General features: G+C 32.7%; 1 protein-coding gene across 4 annotated transcripts in view; it reads left to right on the forward strand.

The window, feature by feature from the left end:
* pkaap (A-kinase anchoring protein pkaap) overlaps nt 1-17,542 on the forward strand; it is a 234,259-nt gene that overhangs the window by 178,147 nt on the left and 38,570 nt on the right. For all 4 annotated transcript variants that reach the window (XR_016550095.1, XR_016550093.1, XR_016550094.1 and 1 more), the window contains 2 exons: nt 5,119-5,195; nt 9,775-9,827. Coding sequence is in view for 1 of the 4 variants with exons in the window: in XM_090410637.1 (XP_090266763.1) it covers nt 5,119-5,195; nt 9,775-9,827 (130 nt within the window). In the remaining 3 variants the exon portion in view is untranslated. The remainder of the gene's footprint in view (nt 1-5,118; nt 5,196-9,774; nt 9,828-17,542) is intronic.

Consider the following 17,542-nt stretch of genomic DNA (forward strand, 5'->3'; position numbering starts at 1 on the left):
CACAGGAAATGAACTTCAATGCAAACTACAGAATGTTCCTTAGCAACAACTAGTTAATCACGTCCACGCGATACGTGTATCACTCACTTTCAATGCTATTTCAGTTTGCAACTATAATCGTCAGAATTTTACAGTTATTCATATTTGTGTAATGTTTTTTAAACCAGTGCTTGTACCCTGAAGATGCCAACAGCTAAAGTTTGGTGAAACTAGTAGGTTTAATAAATATTTATTAGTTAACACTTGATCTATTGTCCAAATAATTACTTTATTTTCTTTTTATTTTGTATTGTGAATTAATACCGTCAAATAAATTGACAGTGCCTGAGAAAACTGAAATAAAAGACCTGATTTGGAATCCTGACAAATAACAGATATATTTGGAGGATAATTTTTGATAGGAAGTTAATAATTTCAACTTTGTGTGTGCTGCTATCATAATATCCTATGCACCTTTGAGGATATATATCAGGAATCTGATTGAAAGATGAGCATTTGTTAAAAGTTTTTTCACTTGATTATACTATAAATTAAGGATGCCAATAAATTATATTCTTGGTTTCATCCTTTATCTAAGTGTAAGCAAACAAAGTTTGTGCATTTGCACCTGCATTACTTCAACCTTGGTATCACTCCTGAGTCAGGCTTCCACTGATGAGACCTCATGAAATTACTTCACATGCAAATTTTGTTGCTTACACTCGATTAAGGATGAAACCAATAATATAATTTCTTGAAATTTATGAAGATGAGCATTTTTTTGTTCAATTTATATATATATATATTATTATAATAATTAGAAGAAACACACGTATAAACCACAGTGAAAATTATTTAATTGTAAATATTTCATCCTAAGTATCTTAGGACATCATCAGTACAGTATTTAAACAAAAATTAGGAATAACATACAGTTAGGGTGCATAAATATGTTATTCCTAATTTTTGTTTAAATACTGTACTGATGATGTCCTAAGATACTTAGGATGAAATATTTACAATTAAATAATTTTTTTCACTGTGGTTTATACGTGCATTTCTTCTAATTATGAACGCACCACAGGTTTCGTTATTTAAAAAAAAAATAAATAAATAAAAAATATTATTATAATAATTGTGAATAGAGAATTATAATAATTTAAACTTCATGTAGTACTGCCATTATATCCTGTACCCCCCCCCCAAAGGGCATATACACTGTTTGTAAAAAGTCAATGGACACCATAGAGTGGGGAACAAACAGCTATGGCTCCTACCTTAATAAGGTGTAGGACCTCCTTTTGCTGCAGTGATCTCACCAATCCTACGGGCATACTTTCCACAAAAGGATGATAGCGATCAATGGGAAATTTGGATCATTCTTCCTGTAGGCATGTAACAAGGTCCTGGACTGTTGTAGGGCAGACGTCCCCTTGACCTCACCCAATGCTCCAGTTCATCTCACATTTGTCTCATAGGGTTGAGATCAGGGCTCTGTGGTGGCCAGTCAAGTGTGGTATCCACAAACCACACAGTGTGTCATACTGAGACGATGGTCAGTTCTGTAAAAACACCACAAATAGGAAACATTGCATTGTCCAGAATGTTCAGATTCCTCTCAGAGTTTAATGTTCATGGTACTACAAACAGAGGTCCATTGCCAAAGCAAGAAAAACAAGACCATACCATCACACTGCCACCTCTGAATTTCATAGTTCGGGTTATGCACTCTGGTAAGATACATAGTAAAATACAACCATGTTTGGATACAACCAGATATGGTAAAACACAACCGCCACACCTATCCATCTGCTTGGTAGAGGGTGTATTGTGAATTGTTGCCCCATAATACAGCTTTCCAATCTTCTACAGCCTACTATACATGCTCTCTACACCAATTGAAGACAACACTGCATGTTGGTTCGAGTAGTGTTGGGCTTATATATTGGGGTCCTATGTAAACCTATGCTGTGTGCCTTGGTTCTGATTGTTTTTGTGTAGATTCGTGTTCCAGTTGATGCTCGGAACTCTGCATTCAATGTGTTGGCTGATGAATGTTGGTTTTTACATATTGTCCTTTGTAGCACCCTACAGTCATGTTAGATGAGTGTGGTGGGTCATCCACTGCAAGTACCACTTGCAGTTGATTCCTTGCACTTCCATCTCAGTATGGTATTATTGAGTGTTGAACTGGAATCACCCAATTTGTCAACAATTTACCAAACAGATATTCCTGCAATGTACCTCTGTCAAACTCCGTCAGTTCCCTTCTCACAGCTGTTTCACCTAGACACAGTTGTACTGACTGGGGAACATCATATCCCTCCAATTTATATTGGCTACAAACACGTGGCTTGTTACACAGCACAATGCACCTTGCCCATGGGAGTGCCCATTGACATCTTTCCAAGCAGTGTGTATTAGGAATTGAATGATTTTGAAGGTTTTTTCCCTTTAATTATTATTAAAATGCAATGAATAAGGTCAATTATTTTGTGTTTTGAGTAGTTTTTTTTTTTAATTTTATTTTTTTGTTTTTCAATTTGTACATTAAAGTGTAATTTTGCAGTCAAGTTCTGTTTTAACATATGTTTTTGTGACAGAGAAAAGTCATGAGCACATTTTTTAAATATGCTCATGATTTAAATGAGCATATTTAAATCATGGCATATATGTGTATGTATTACAGTGTATGCTTACAGCCTATCCTCATATCATGTAATTTTCAAATTATGTAAAGCATTACCCTTCGTAACCGTGGCCTCGAAAAAGAGTAATAAACGAAAACTTATTACTTTGGATACTAAAATTGACATTATTAAAAGGTTTGATAACAGAGAAAACAAAGCAAACATCGGAAGAGCTCTAGGCTTTGGTGAATCAACTATACAAGCCATTTTAAATAAAGCGACTGAGTACTGCGAACAAGGCAAAGTGGCATCTGCATCTTTGAGTATGCAGTGTACTAGGAATAGAAGCCCATTAATGATCAAAATGGAAGATTTACTATTACTTTGGTTAGAAGATTGTAATCAGAAGCTTATTCCCATCTACAGCAATAATCTTAGGCTCAAGGCTTTAAGCCTTTTTTCTACACTTAAAACAAATATCAAGATATGACTGCAACATTTTCTGCAAGCAAAGACTGGTTAGAAAATTTCAAATCTTGATCTGGAATGAAAAATGTAAAATTAACAGGCGAAGCAGCAAGTGCTGATAAAGATGTTGCAGCCAGATATCCAGTTGAATTAAAGAAAATAATCAAAGAAAATGGATACAACGATCATCAAATATTCAACGTAGATGAAACTGGCCTGTTTTGGAAGAAAATACCAACAAAAACATTTTTAACAAGAAAAGAACGAACCACACCTGGTTATAAAGCATCCAAAGATCGCTTAACACTTTTACTTGGAGGTAATGCTGAAGGTGATTTCAAATTAAAGCTAATGCTAATTTATCGAACAGTGAACCCAAGCGTTTTTAAAGACTGTAACAAACAATCCCTTCCAGTAATATGGGAATCAAATAAAAAGGCATGGCTTACCAAACAGTCGTTTGAAGAATGGTTCACTTTGCATTTTTGTCCCGCAGTTGAAAATACTGCAATGAAAATAATTTAGCTTTCAAAGTTCTTTTAGTATTGGATAATGCCCCTGGACATCCCACCTCTCTTAATGATTCAAATAGTAATGTGCAGGTTGTATTTTTACCACCGAATACGACATCTTTGATACAGCCTATGGACCAAGGAGTCATTTCTGTATTCAAGGCTTACAATATTAGAAGAACTTTCACCCAGGCAATTCAAGCTACAACTGGAGATGATCCAATCACTTTAGAGGAATTTTGGAAAAAAATACGATATTAAACAAGCAGTTATAAACATTCACGAGTCTTGGGAAGAAGTGACAGCCAACTGTATGAGAGCAGTCTGGAAGAATCTTTTGCCTGAATCTGCAAATAATTTTGGTAGTTCTATTAATCCTGTCAACGAAGTTATCGATAATATTGTTTTGATTGGAAGTGCTGTTGACTTTGAGAATGACGATTCAGAAAATATTCGAGAATTATTGGAATCGCATTCGAAAGCCCAAAGTAACGAAGATCTTCTTGGAATCCAAATGTAGAGAGAAGCATGAACGTTAGTCACGGTTTAGATAAACAAATTGATTGTTATCGCAAAATCATGGAGGAGAAAAAAAAAAGCTACCACTGTTCAATTTACGTTAGATAAGTTTTTATGTAACAAATATGTATAAATAAAATATATAAAAACGTGTCACCTTAAAAAATAAATGTTTAAATTTTTATATTTTGCAGGATTCATTATAATTATTCCCATTAATTCTTAACATTGAATAATGCAGTTTTGATATATGCGGTGTCCATCGAGGATTAATTAATTACATATATCAAGGGATACCTGTATGTATGTGTGTGTGTGTGTGTGTGTGTGTGTATATATATACTCTTTATTAATGAATCATCTGTATATCATTATAATAACATTAAACAGTAAGTAATTTAGGTGATTGATCCCTATCATCAGTTGCTGAATGATTACTCACTCAGCTGTATCTTCTGTCACTTCCCTGCCATCAACATACATACATTAAAGTTAATTCTGTCATAGTTGTTTTGCCTTACTAGTAAACACCACATGGCACAAGAACCTTAAGAGGTTCTTGTGCCATGTGGTCAGCTAATTTTTTCTCTCATCTGATTTTACCTTCCTCATCATGCTAGTCACCCTTTTTATTTGTGCTTTCATGAATTTGATCATGAATTTGCTGATTACATTTATCCTTGTATACCCTCCACAACATATTTTCCCGTGGTCCTTAATCATCATACTCATCCATTTTAACTCTCATCTCATTTATTATCCTTAAGTTAAATGGATATACTACTACAACTTAGTTATAGGATTTTTCATTTGGATTCAGTGTTCATTAAACTTATCTAGGCACAAAAATAATGACAAATAGTAACAGTATTGATTATATAATTAACAGGTATACACCATAAAAAAAAAAAAAAAATCGTATGTTATAATACATAGTTTTGAATATATTTAAATTACTGTTTGTTTAGGAAACTATATCCTAATTTTTTTTCTGAAATTTTTAACTTTAGCAAACTTCAAATGGCTCATATTGATAAATTAGGGAAAATGACAACATATTTTGAACCCGAACCTGACAGAAGACGACGTAAGTAATTTTTCCCATAATATTTATTTTTATATATGCATTAAAAGGTGGAAAGTTAAATAGATAAAATATAGCTTTATCCATTTGGAATCTGCTTTTGACAATAACATCCTTACAAATAGATAAAATTGTGAAAAAGTATAACATTCCAGTACTTGAAAATTTAATCATAAGCAAATTCCTGGTGTGCACTCTAAAGGGGTGTACTGGACACCCTGTAAGTACTATGTGAAATGATTATTAATAAATGAAAAATAATATTATAGGGTGTATAGGACCGTCCTGTAAGTACTACAAAATTATTATTTAATGAAACAATATTAACCTCATATCAACAATTTTCCTACAGTTTAATCAATTTCTCAGGACTAGATTGTTGGGTCTTATAAGGTACTTCTAACTGCATCAATCAACCTAGATCTTGTTCTTCTAGATCTATAGTCTCAGACTTTGCAGCTAATATTCATGTTCCACAATTTTCACCCACTCTTCTTTCTATATACCAGTGAGTTACTCTAACATCTAGGTTGTCATAAACATATTACAAATGTTGCCTGGTCAACATCTAAAAAATTAAGTTTTCTCTTTAACTCTCGGTGTTACTCTTATCGCTGAACAGCTGTTAGTTCTGTACGAATTACAGATTGATCCATAGAATACTATTTTTGCATTTGGGAGGGTGTCCCGAAGAGCTCCCTAAAAATACTTGGCTCATTATAGAAGAAATTAGTTAAGTTGCTTAACCTTTCTCTCACTTCACTCTACTCTCTTTCACATGGCCTTTCAGTTTCTGGTGTTTGCATTTTCCACAAGTATTTTCATAGTCACCATTCATCAGAATTGGCATTGACAATTTCTCCACTATCTTATATTGCTTGTCTTCCCTCCATATTTCCTAAAGAGCTTATATTCTTGTTTTAATCCACCCCAATTATAAACAACTAAAATTCATAGTGCAACTTATGAGCATGAAGTATCTTCACATTAACATGTTGAATGAAGATACAACATGTGATTAACGTGAAGTATGTTCACAGCAAGTCTGATTGTGTATATATATATATATATATATATATATATATGACAGAATGATCATTGACTCGGTTAACATACATAGTTTTATGAAAAAAATTGAATGACTAGAACCGAGATTTAATTAAAAAGGTTTTAAAACCTTTAATACATACTGTGAATCTCAAGCAGCAAGAATACAATATAATAACAAAGTAAATCTTATAAGAAAATTTGAAACGTTAAAGAGATTACAAAATAATAGGAACTCAAAACCACACATCAATATTGACAAAGTCGTTATCAACAAATTATATACTTTCAGTTGTAGAACAAAGCATCCTTAGTAAAGGTCTAAACTTCATTCCTTCCCCAAAATTAATACCAAAGGAGACACTACTTACAAAAATAGAAAAAGCTGCTGCTTCTCTCCCTCCACAAGATGCAAACCTTCTACGTATTGAATCAATCTTTATTATCAATAATGCAAAACCACCTGCAGACAACATTACTTCAACTGAACGCAAAGCTATTAAAAGTTTAAAAAACAACAGAGATATAATCATCCTCCTGCAGATAAAGGAAATGCAACAGTCATCCTGAACTCCGAAGATTACAAGAATAAAATGATTGAATTACTACATAATGATACCTACTCAATACTTGAGAGAGATCCAACTCGTGAACTTCAAAATCATACAAACAACTTTTTAAAAACAACTGAATTATCCCGAAACGTCTGTTTATCTCTACGCTCTCTCCATCCGTTAATTCCTCGCATATATGGTGTTCCTAAAATCCATAAAGAGAACACCCCATTACGCCCAATTGTAGAAGGTATCGATTCTCCTACATACAATCTTTCAAAATACCTTGCCAAATACCTCAAAAGTTTTTCAGGGAAATCACCATCCTTTATCAAGAACACTACAGTATTTGTTACATACATCAAGGATATTACAGTTGATGAAAATGACATCATGGCTAGCTTGGACATAACTTCTTTGTTCACTAATGTCCCAACAGATGAAGTCCTAACATTACTCAAGGACAAGTTATCCAAAAAAATGTTAGCCTTGCTTACACATTGCATCAGGTCCGGTTACTTCAAATTTCAAGATAATATATACAAACAAAATCATGGACTGGCTATGGGCAATCCTTTATCTCCGGTTCTTGCAAATATTTACTTAGAAGATTTTGAAACCAAGGCTATCTCTTCCTTTATTTTAACACCTAAAGTTTGGAAACGTTATGTGGATGATGTCTTCATTGTTTGGAGCCATGGACATGAATCCCTTATGGTTTTCCTCGAACATCTCAATAGCCGACATCAAAGTATTAAGTTTACTGCTGAGCTTGAAACGGATAATTCCTTGCCTTTTCTTGATGTCAAACTGACTCGCTCTTCTGGTAAACTAAAAATATCGATATATAGAAAACCCACACATACCAACAGATATCTGCACAGTCAGTCCCATCATTTCCCTCCTCATAAGCTTGGAATAATTTCCACCTTGGGACATAGAGCCCGTTCTCTTCTTGATGATCCAAATGAACTGCTTACAGAAATAAACCATCTGAAAACTTCTTTCGAAGTTAATGGATATTCCAAGAAATATCATTAACAAATTCCTTCTTAATCCTCCTAGACATCACTCAGAAGAAACAAATAGATTCAAAAGCAATATATCTATTCCTTACATAAGTACTGTTTCACATAAATTAGCAAAAGTTCTAAAAAAAATACAATATCAGAACCTTGTTCACTCCACTTCCAAAGATCCGTCCCTTAATTAGCCACCCAAAATCTTTCATCATCAACTAAAATACCCTGGCATATATAAAATATTATGTGACTGCGATATTCCTTATTTCAGGCAGACAGACAAATCTGTCAAAATGCGTATGGAAGAACACATGAGAGACATTACTTACAAGAGACAGCGAGCGAGTGCATTATCAAGTCATATCCTTTTCTCGGCTAATCCTAATGATGATAACCAAAGTCACAAAGTCTGCTGGGAAAAATCTACAAACATCTTCCGTTGCAGTGACGAAATAGAGAGAAAAATTGTGGAATCGAGAGAAATCATCTTCAATCCTGTTCATCTAAATAACAACTTAAGCTACAACCTCCCAGATAGTCATTCAGCTGTAATCATGTACTGGCGTTCACGTGATGCAGCAAGCACGCACTCTCCCAACAATGCAACAAATGAAAGAACAGCTTCAAATACAACTACAACGTTTTCATGCTAATTATGTATAAAGACTGTCTATGTTGTTCATAGTCTTTTAACCCTCAATGTTTAGTGTTTTTTCTTTTATAATGTCACCTGAAGAAGGCTGTTACAGGCCGAAACTAGTAGTGTGTTTATATTAAAACCTTTTTAATTAAATCTCGGTTCTAGTCATTCAATTTTTTTCATAAAACTATATATATATATATATATAGAGAGAGAGAGAGAGAGAGAGAGGCTGTTGGCTCCACATCAGTTGCCTTAGTGTTGCATAATGCAAGTCATGCTTTCTTTCAGACGTGTATATTATTATTGTCTTATGGGAAGCATCACTACCAGACCTGTTTTGACCCTTAAGTTCTCATCCATAGGAGACAAGGAGATGGACATCTAAAAGGACATGTGCTTTGCATTATGGGATACTAAGGTAATTGAAATGAAATCATAGGCTTTTACATACAAGTAGACTTGTTGTGAAGATACTTCACATGCAAATTTTATTTGCTTACATTTATAATTTATTTCATAACCAAGTGAAGAATTTATACAGCTATGTGATCCATAGTTTTTATAAATATAGTGTTACACCATTTTTATACTTGTATGTAGAAAACATATGACTTCTGCATCGACTTAACTTCAGTATCTTCCTGTGTCTAGGAGACCTTAATAAAGATAGAAACTGATCTAGGTAGTGACCCTTTTATAATGCATAACAATATACATGTCTGTAATGAAGTGTGCTTTGCATTATGGGATACCAAGGCAATTGATCTGAAGTCAAGTCTGTATACGTCTAGATTTCTCGTGAAAATATTTCATGTGCCATTCACTTTAGATAAGGATTAAAACAAGACTATAATTTCTTGTCTTGTATAATATTTCCAAAGAGCACAATCTACAGTCTTCAAATCCAGTGTTAACAAGTTTTTTTCCTCAACTTCTACCTATCCACAGAATTAATGAACTGTAGGTTGAACAGCCTATTATGCATGGGATTACTACATATTAAAATTATACATGTATTACACATCCCAGCAAACTATTTTGAAAAAAAATATATATATCAATTAGAGTGAATTAAAGAAAAGTGTTTCTGGTCACTTTGGCTTATAGCCAAACTTGATATTAGTGTACTACTGGAACTGGAAGTGTTCCATGCCATTTTCATATTTTTGTTTATCACTCATATATTAATAACATTTTACTAAAATATATAACATTTTATTCAGCCAAATTGTTCAATTAAATAGCTGTTTATGTATTTTAAGCAGTTTAATAAATTGCAGCTTTATATTTTGGTGCTTAAAATATTTTTTTTTTAGAATCTAGGTTTTCACAAGCTATTCGAAAACTAGTCACCAGAGAAGAAGATAAGGTATGTGAAATTAGTAAATAAATAATTGCAAATACAGTGTAGATGGATTATTTCATATCATTTCAGTTGTTTTGTGGTGCCTTTTGTACTTACAGATAGCTTAGAATCCTTCAATTTCTCCCAAGAAGAGGTAAATCTTCACCATAAAATTATTACCTCACTTCAACTTCTGTTCAAAAATAATGGTGAGCTCTATTAACAGTCACCTTCAGCATTATCTAGAAACCGCTGTCAGTAAATGATAATATGGATTCCATTGTTGTCAGGGAATGTTCTTGATATAACATCTTTGGGCTCCATGAAAAGTTCTAAAAATTTTGAATGTGTCAATTTTTGAAAAATTTTAAACAATAAATAAAGCAGTTAGCCATTGATATCACAGACTGTTTCTATATTGTTATGTCTATTCTTTTTTCTTTTTTTTTTTTTTGCTGTTGTTCTTATCTGTTTTTTTTATTTGGTGACAGAATTTTTATCAATCAGTTTGTGTTGAAAATAATTCTATGCTCAAGATTTGTGAAAAAATTTTATAAAATTATATTAATTGAAATTCAAATCATACTAAGAAATATGATTTGAATATTTCCTTTTCCCCCAAATTTCCAATTTATCGATATGTTTGTCATTATGCTTCCAGTTAATTATACTGTTCTACTTTCATGAACAGCAGATGTTAAATTACAGTGTTTTCATTTCAGTTTTGAGATTGATTTTTAAAATTTTATAAGTTTTTTTTATGTTATAAGCAGTAATATTTCGATACGAAGTTGGCTTTAAATTAAAAATACACATGAATAGTGCATTTTTCTGAGATACTCATTTCAATAATAATGGTCAAGAACATGGGAAAAAATCAGCTGCACTCTCAAGAGAACATATTTCACTTCTTCAGGCACTATTTTTAGGCAAGATGGTAAATTAAATTTGGAAATAGATAACAGGATAAGCTAGGCTAGTATGGGGGAGATACAGGTGAATAAATTTATTTGGAATTAGTGTGTTCAAACTAGTTTCTTAGATCTTCTTACAGATTTGAGAGTTGAGTTAGAAATAAAATAATTAAAAACTAAAGACCACAGATATGATAGAGAGCCGGGGGGGTCTTTGAAAAATTAGGTGGCATCAGTGGCAGAGTGAGATTAAAAATAAAGATAACAGAAAGAAACTTGGTCATTGGCATACACTAATGTATGATCAGATAATTTAAGATGAATTATAATTAACAAGTTATATTCTTGTTTCAATCTTTTATCCAACTAAGTAAACAAAATTTGCGCATGAAGTATCTTCATGACTAGTCTACTTGTATATAGAGGCTGTTGACTTCACATCAAATAAAATAGAAAAATATTTTTTTTTAATTCGCTTACAGTTATGTCTATCTCATACATTTTGTAATATTCATATTCTCCCCAGAGAGAGAATGCTTTTTTAAAAAAAATTATTTTAAGGGAAAAAAAATGGCTGAAACAGCTAAGTATATAAATAGAATAACATTTTTAAAATGTAGAAAAGCACCAGTAATTTCTACTTGTCCAAGTTAAACACATTTTCTGATCTCCTCAAGCACATTAGATCTGTATGCATTTTAGTGGATCACTTTTAATCAACCAGATTTTATGATACCAAACAGCAATTTTTTTGAACATATTGTTTCCTCTGAATCTCCATGGAATTTTTATGGTAAGTAAAGAACATCATATTATCATTAAACTAAGTGTTTCCTTGACACCAATAGAATTGTCATTAATACTTTCAGGCCTCTATTAATAAAATAACAAACACATGGAAAGGCTTATTGTGTACACAGTACATGTTATTTATTTTCTTAAATTCTAATTAGGTGCCATCTATATTGCAAAAAGAGAGAAAATAAATATTAATTAGATCTTAAAATGACTGTCTCCCAGATTTTTGGTACAACCATACTTATGGAGGTTTGGAGTATGTTTTAAAACTTCTGTTGATTCCAAAAACAATCTCTCTCTCTGACTTATGACCTGTGTTTTCTTCTAATTGATTCTGTGTGAAGTGGTATCCAAGGCATGGTCTGCTAGACCTGACTTGCCATAACAGTAGTGCTGGATGTATTTTTTATGTTCACCAAGGCAGATGTCAACAGTTGTCAAATTGGCAACTCTCATCTGTTCACCTAAGGACAAACTCTTTTCTTTATCACATTCAGGAGTTTATGAAGTGTCCTGTTCTTGTGACCAGACTTACTATGGACAGCCTTGGGGAACATAAAAAATACATCCGGCACTATCATTATAGCAAGTCAGGTTTAGCAAACCATGCCTTGTATACCACTTCACGTAGGATCAATTGGAAGAAACAAACGTGCTACACAGAAGTCATTATAAATCAGAGAGAGAGAGAGAGAGATTTGTAATGGGAATCAACAGAAGCTTTAAAACATACTCCAAATCTCAACAAGTATGGCTGTATAAATTTACAGTAAAAAAAAAAAATTTTAAACTAGTCCCACTGTTATACTAGACCAGTGGTTCTTAACCTGGAGTGTGTGCACCCCTGGGGGTGCGAGAGAAGTTTCTAAATTTTGACCCAGATTCGATGGACGACAGCTATTTAATAAAAGACGATCTTATTGAAATTGAGCCAATGCACGTATTCAAGTGAAATTTGAAAAACTGGACTTAGAACAATTCCGGTGTACACGGTTAGAACCTTATCCACAGCTGACAAAAGCAGCATTGCAGACACTTTTACCATTTGCCACCACCTACTTGTGTGAAATGGGATTTTCATCACTTTTGCACATAAAAACAAAAGCCAGAAATCGCTTGAATGCAAGTGATGACTTATGCATGGCTCTTTCAAAAAAGGAGCCTTGCTTCAAAAGTATTATTATGAATAAACAACAACAACAACATAGCCATTAAAAATTGAGATATTGTTTTGTATGTATATGTAAATGTATGTGTTTATTTTTCAATAAATAAATTATCTTGCAATAGATGTAATTTCCTAAATAAAGAAATAGAAACACATTTTTCAAGGGGGTGCTGATCACTAAAAAGGTTAAGACCCACTGTACTAGACTGTAGTCCCAAATTGTTGTTGTTTCACGTACTGTGACAAACTGTTTTTGTGCTCTGAAGATGCTGGATATAATACCAGTGAAATATCAGTAAATAAATTGATAAATATTATATTCTTATCATTCTGTGTTGTCATCAATACCGTTGAAAATAAATGAAATAATAGTGTTTTCTAAAGGCTTAGATTTCACCATAGGTCCACGAGCCATTCTCATTATGCATTTCCTATTTAATATTGATAAAAACCTTCATTATGTCCCTTATCCTACTACAAGTAGAATCTGTTTTTAATCTTCATTTGTTTTTTTAATTTATACCTTTTTTATACCAATTGAAGTAGAAAATTAATTTTTGCTCCTGCCTTCTTTTAGATGTAACAACAGTTTAATTATAATAAGAGCTAATAAAGAATCTGCTGTAGTCATACAAGATGAAAACAATTACTTCAGGAAGCTTAACATTTTACAACTCTGAGACTTTAGGGTCATTGAAGATCCATAAAGAAGATGTTCCATTATGACCTATTTGTAGATTCTCTTGACATTCCAAACTTTCAAAACAACTGTCAAAAGTTCTCTTCTGATTTTATTGTAAATTTTCCAAATGTGAAAATTTCAGGAAAACAAGGTTTACAATATTCAAACCCCTTCCTTACCAACAGATCTTTTGATTAGTTTTGATGTAGTTTCACTCTTAACAAATATTAATCTTACAGATTCATTACTTAATTTATAAGAATTTCTCCTGAGATGTTGTAAAACTATTTAACTTCATTATAATTACTGCCAAAATTTGAAGGAAAGATGGGTTAGCCAACAACTACCACATAGAACATCGAGAAAATCATATACTGTACTTACAATTCTCCCCCCCCCCCTCAAAAAAAAAAAACTTCCTATGTGGCTTCAATATGTCAACATTTCTGCAGTCTGGAACTCCTCTCTCTGAACTTCACAAAATGAATTTAATTTTCTAAGACAACAATCCTTCCATTTCAGGGCATTCTAATCCAAAGTAAATCTAACGTTTGCCTTCAGTTGTTGGTTTAGAAGAAAACAAGTACAAGGAGATGTGTTGATGCTGCTTCTCATCATTATCCATCTCAGAATTCAGGCATCATCATCACCAAAACCTTACTGCATAAGGTAAACTTCTTATGCTCCACTGATTCTTCTGAAAACAGAACTGTCTTTCATTAGTGCTACTTTCATCTCTATTAACTACAACCCCAACATTATCACCAAAGTAATTGATAATTTTATTCTCCATCATATACTTAAAAGGAATCTGAGATGCTCACCAGATTACCTTTGAAGTTTCCTTCCATCTTTGTAAGCTAAATTTGTTCTTACATTCTCCTAAGAGTAAATATTCTCCTCCTCTCTCTCTCCTATCCAAGACTTCACAGAATGCCTTGCTTATGCTGCCTCGTATTATCAGCAGGCAGATTATTCTGCTCAAATGGGCTGTATGAACAAGATTACATTCAACTTCATGATTCTAATAATTCATTTTCTTTTGTCAGTTTCACCATATCTACTAAATATAGGATTCATGTTTACATAAAACCCAATTTCTGTTGGAGATTTTATAAAGTTAAGTTCATATTTAGCATTCAAATTTGAATGGTGAATATGGACAAAAATTACAAAAAACAAATTTTGGGAATTTATCTTATTCTGTATTCCTTATGACTGCATTCAATAATTTATTAATTGATAATAAATTCAGTGTCTTTTCCTTGAATTCTAATAGTTACAGATTGAGCTCTCCTCTAGAAATTATTATCATGTATTATAATGCATTATGATTTTCAGTTGTTGTTCTGTTGTATTTTGTTTTTTACACTCTATGCACTGAAATGTCTTGAAACAGTTCAAAATTCTGCTCATATTAAATATTTCCCTAGGTGTATATAACTGTTCTGTTTTTTAAGTAATTAGGTCTAGACTTTTTACTTAAAATTTAACTAAAATTTCCAAAAATTTTAAATATCCCATGGCACCCCCTGTGAGTTTGCTGCAGTGCACAGTTTTTCTTATTATTAAGAAAAACTGTGATGAGTAACTCTATAGTGCACTTTTGAGGACAACATAACATTTGCCTCTCAGTTGAGAAGAAGATCTGGATTCAGTTCTCATCTTGATCATGAGGAATTGTTACATGAACTTTTTTACTGAAAGTGAGTTAGACAATTTTAAAAGTGCAGGATTTTTTTTTTTTTTTTCATCCTGCAAAACAGATTGATCAGAGAACACACAAAATTAACAGGCACAGTATACCAGCTTCAACTGTTTTAGCCATAATTCCAACCTTAAAAATTTCCAAAAGATTAGTTTGCTACATCTTATGCAAAGTTCAATATTAAAGTCAGAAAGTGGACATTTCAGTCTTATGCACAGTATTCGAAGCAAAATTATAATGTCGTTATTTGTATATGCATTAACAGATTGCTGCAATATCATTTGACTAAATAAATCTTAAGAAAAGGAAAATGATTTGTAGGTTAGATTATCTTTTTCTAAAACAATTCAATAATCTTTACTTTCATGTCATTTTCAAGATTAATGTCACTGAAAAGATGTATAGAATTCTGAGAACTCTGGGCTGGAGACATAAGAAGTCAATAAATTTTTAAATCATTCATTTTCTGTGACAGATGCAAAGAAATTAACATTATTAAGAAGAAATATCTTCTATGAAGATCCTTTCTTTCCATGCACAAGAAAAGCTTGCATTTCCTTTGTTAGCCAAAGAACTCTTTTGCTATAGAAAAGACTCCTTGATTTTGTAACAGATGAAATTAGAAATGCCTGATTTCATCATGTTAGCAAGAATATTCAAATCCCTTTCTTATCGAATTCAGATTACTGTGGTTTCTAATACAGAACAAGATAAGCTTATTCTAGAATTTAATCACTTTTAATGACTCATCAAATAATGAAGTTTAACAACAAAAAAAAAAGCTTTTATCTTTATTTCTTTGGTTAAATAGTTTAAAACACATTATTTAGTATACAAGAACACACTTGAGAGGGGGGGGGGGGCTTGTGATAAAGCTCCTGCTAGACTGCAAAATATAAGATTTTAGGCTTTTCATTAGCCATTTCCTAAGCTATTCAATGTTTGGTGCAGGCAAGTAGAATTTTCCTCTGAAAACTTGGGTTTTTGCTCTAACTTTGCAACTCAGAAAAATGATTTTATCATAGTATTGCTTGAAACTCACTGTTTCAGATCCCAGATTCTGTTTGCATCAATAATTTCAATATCATTAGAATCTTCACTCCATCCATTTTTATTTGCCAAGCTATTCTCTCTCTCTCTCTCTGAACAATTATCATGAGCCAAAATATTTCAGCTCGTGATATAGTTCACAGAATGATCACTTAGTAATTTAGATATTTTGCTGCCATCACCTTCTCTATCTAAATTCATTAAAGTTAATCTCCCATAATCATTCTTCTTTTAACTGGCCATATAGGGAAAGTATTCCTTAAGATTTCCTTTGGCCTGTTCAGCTATAGATTTTCTGTTGTAAGTACTGTGATTTTATCTTCCTACTACTTGTATTGCTCATGTTTCTCTTGAAATCTCATCTACATTATTTTCATGTGGTTCCCAACCTTTTTTTTTTTCCACTTGCTTTAAATACTGCACTTTTGTTCAGGACCTATCTTAATGTAAAATAGTTTACTTTACTTGTTTTTCTGCCATTACTGATTATTTTTCATGTACCCCTGAACAGCCCAGAACCGATGATGTAGTAGTATATATAGTTTTTTTTTATTTCCTGGAAGCTGTGTTTTTACAATATTATAAGTACTCCTTGTTTTTTCTTTTGAGGTTTTTTGATAAAACCTCAAATTAATATCTCATTGGCATTGATGGAAAATTTAAAGTATTCTTGATTTCCTGTGATGTATGTGAAACAGTATCACTTTGATGGGAACAAAACCAAATAGAAACATTGACCAATACCAAAACTTTTTGAAGTTCTCTTTCCAGTGATGTATAAGTTATACCATTTACTCTTTATAAATTGCCAGCCTGGTTGGCCAAGTGGTTAGCTTATTCGCTCTCCAGCCAAAAGGCTGCAGGTTTAATCCCGCTGTGGGCATGGATGTTTGTGATTGTCTGTGAAAATACTAATGGTTGTAGTCAATGATAAATGGAATTGGTATAGATGATGATGGTAGTTGTGATTCGTGGTAGTTGGTGGATTGAGTGGTGGAGACAGAGTTGTGAAGTAGGTGCCCCTCTCTCGATGAGTCCTTGGACTCCATGGAGGTGTCAGGTAATAATAATAAATAGGCTTTGCTTACACGATAGCACTAAGTACGTGTACTCTGAAAACCCACATGTAAGTGACATGGGGGGGGGGTAGATCATTTGTGTTGTGTATGCCTCAATATCATAATAGTTTCAGGCCTGCTGCTGCACTCAGCCTTATCAGACTCAGTTTTTCTGCTATAGATATTAATATTTTCTCTTCTGGTGTTTGCTTCTTAATTTTTAATAATATAGAATCAACAAAATCATCTTTGTTGGATATTTTATATCTATTATATCCTCCTCTGTCAGTTTTTGGACCATTTGCACTGACTAATATGAAACTCCTCATTTTTCCATGATACTACTTGTTAGGGAGAGAAA

The sequence above is a fragment of the Typopeltis vanoorti genome, chromosome 2 (assembly GCF_054136105.1).
Source record: "Typopeltis vanoorti isolate ZY-2024b chromosome 2, IOZ_Tvanoo_1.0, whole genome shotgun sequence".
Lineage (NCBI taxonomy): Eukaryota > Metazoa > Arthropoda > Arachnida > Uropygi > Thelyphonidae > Typopeltis > Typopeltis vanoorti.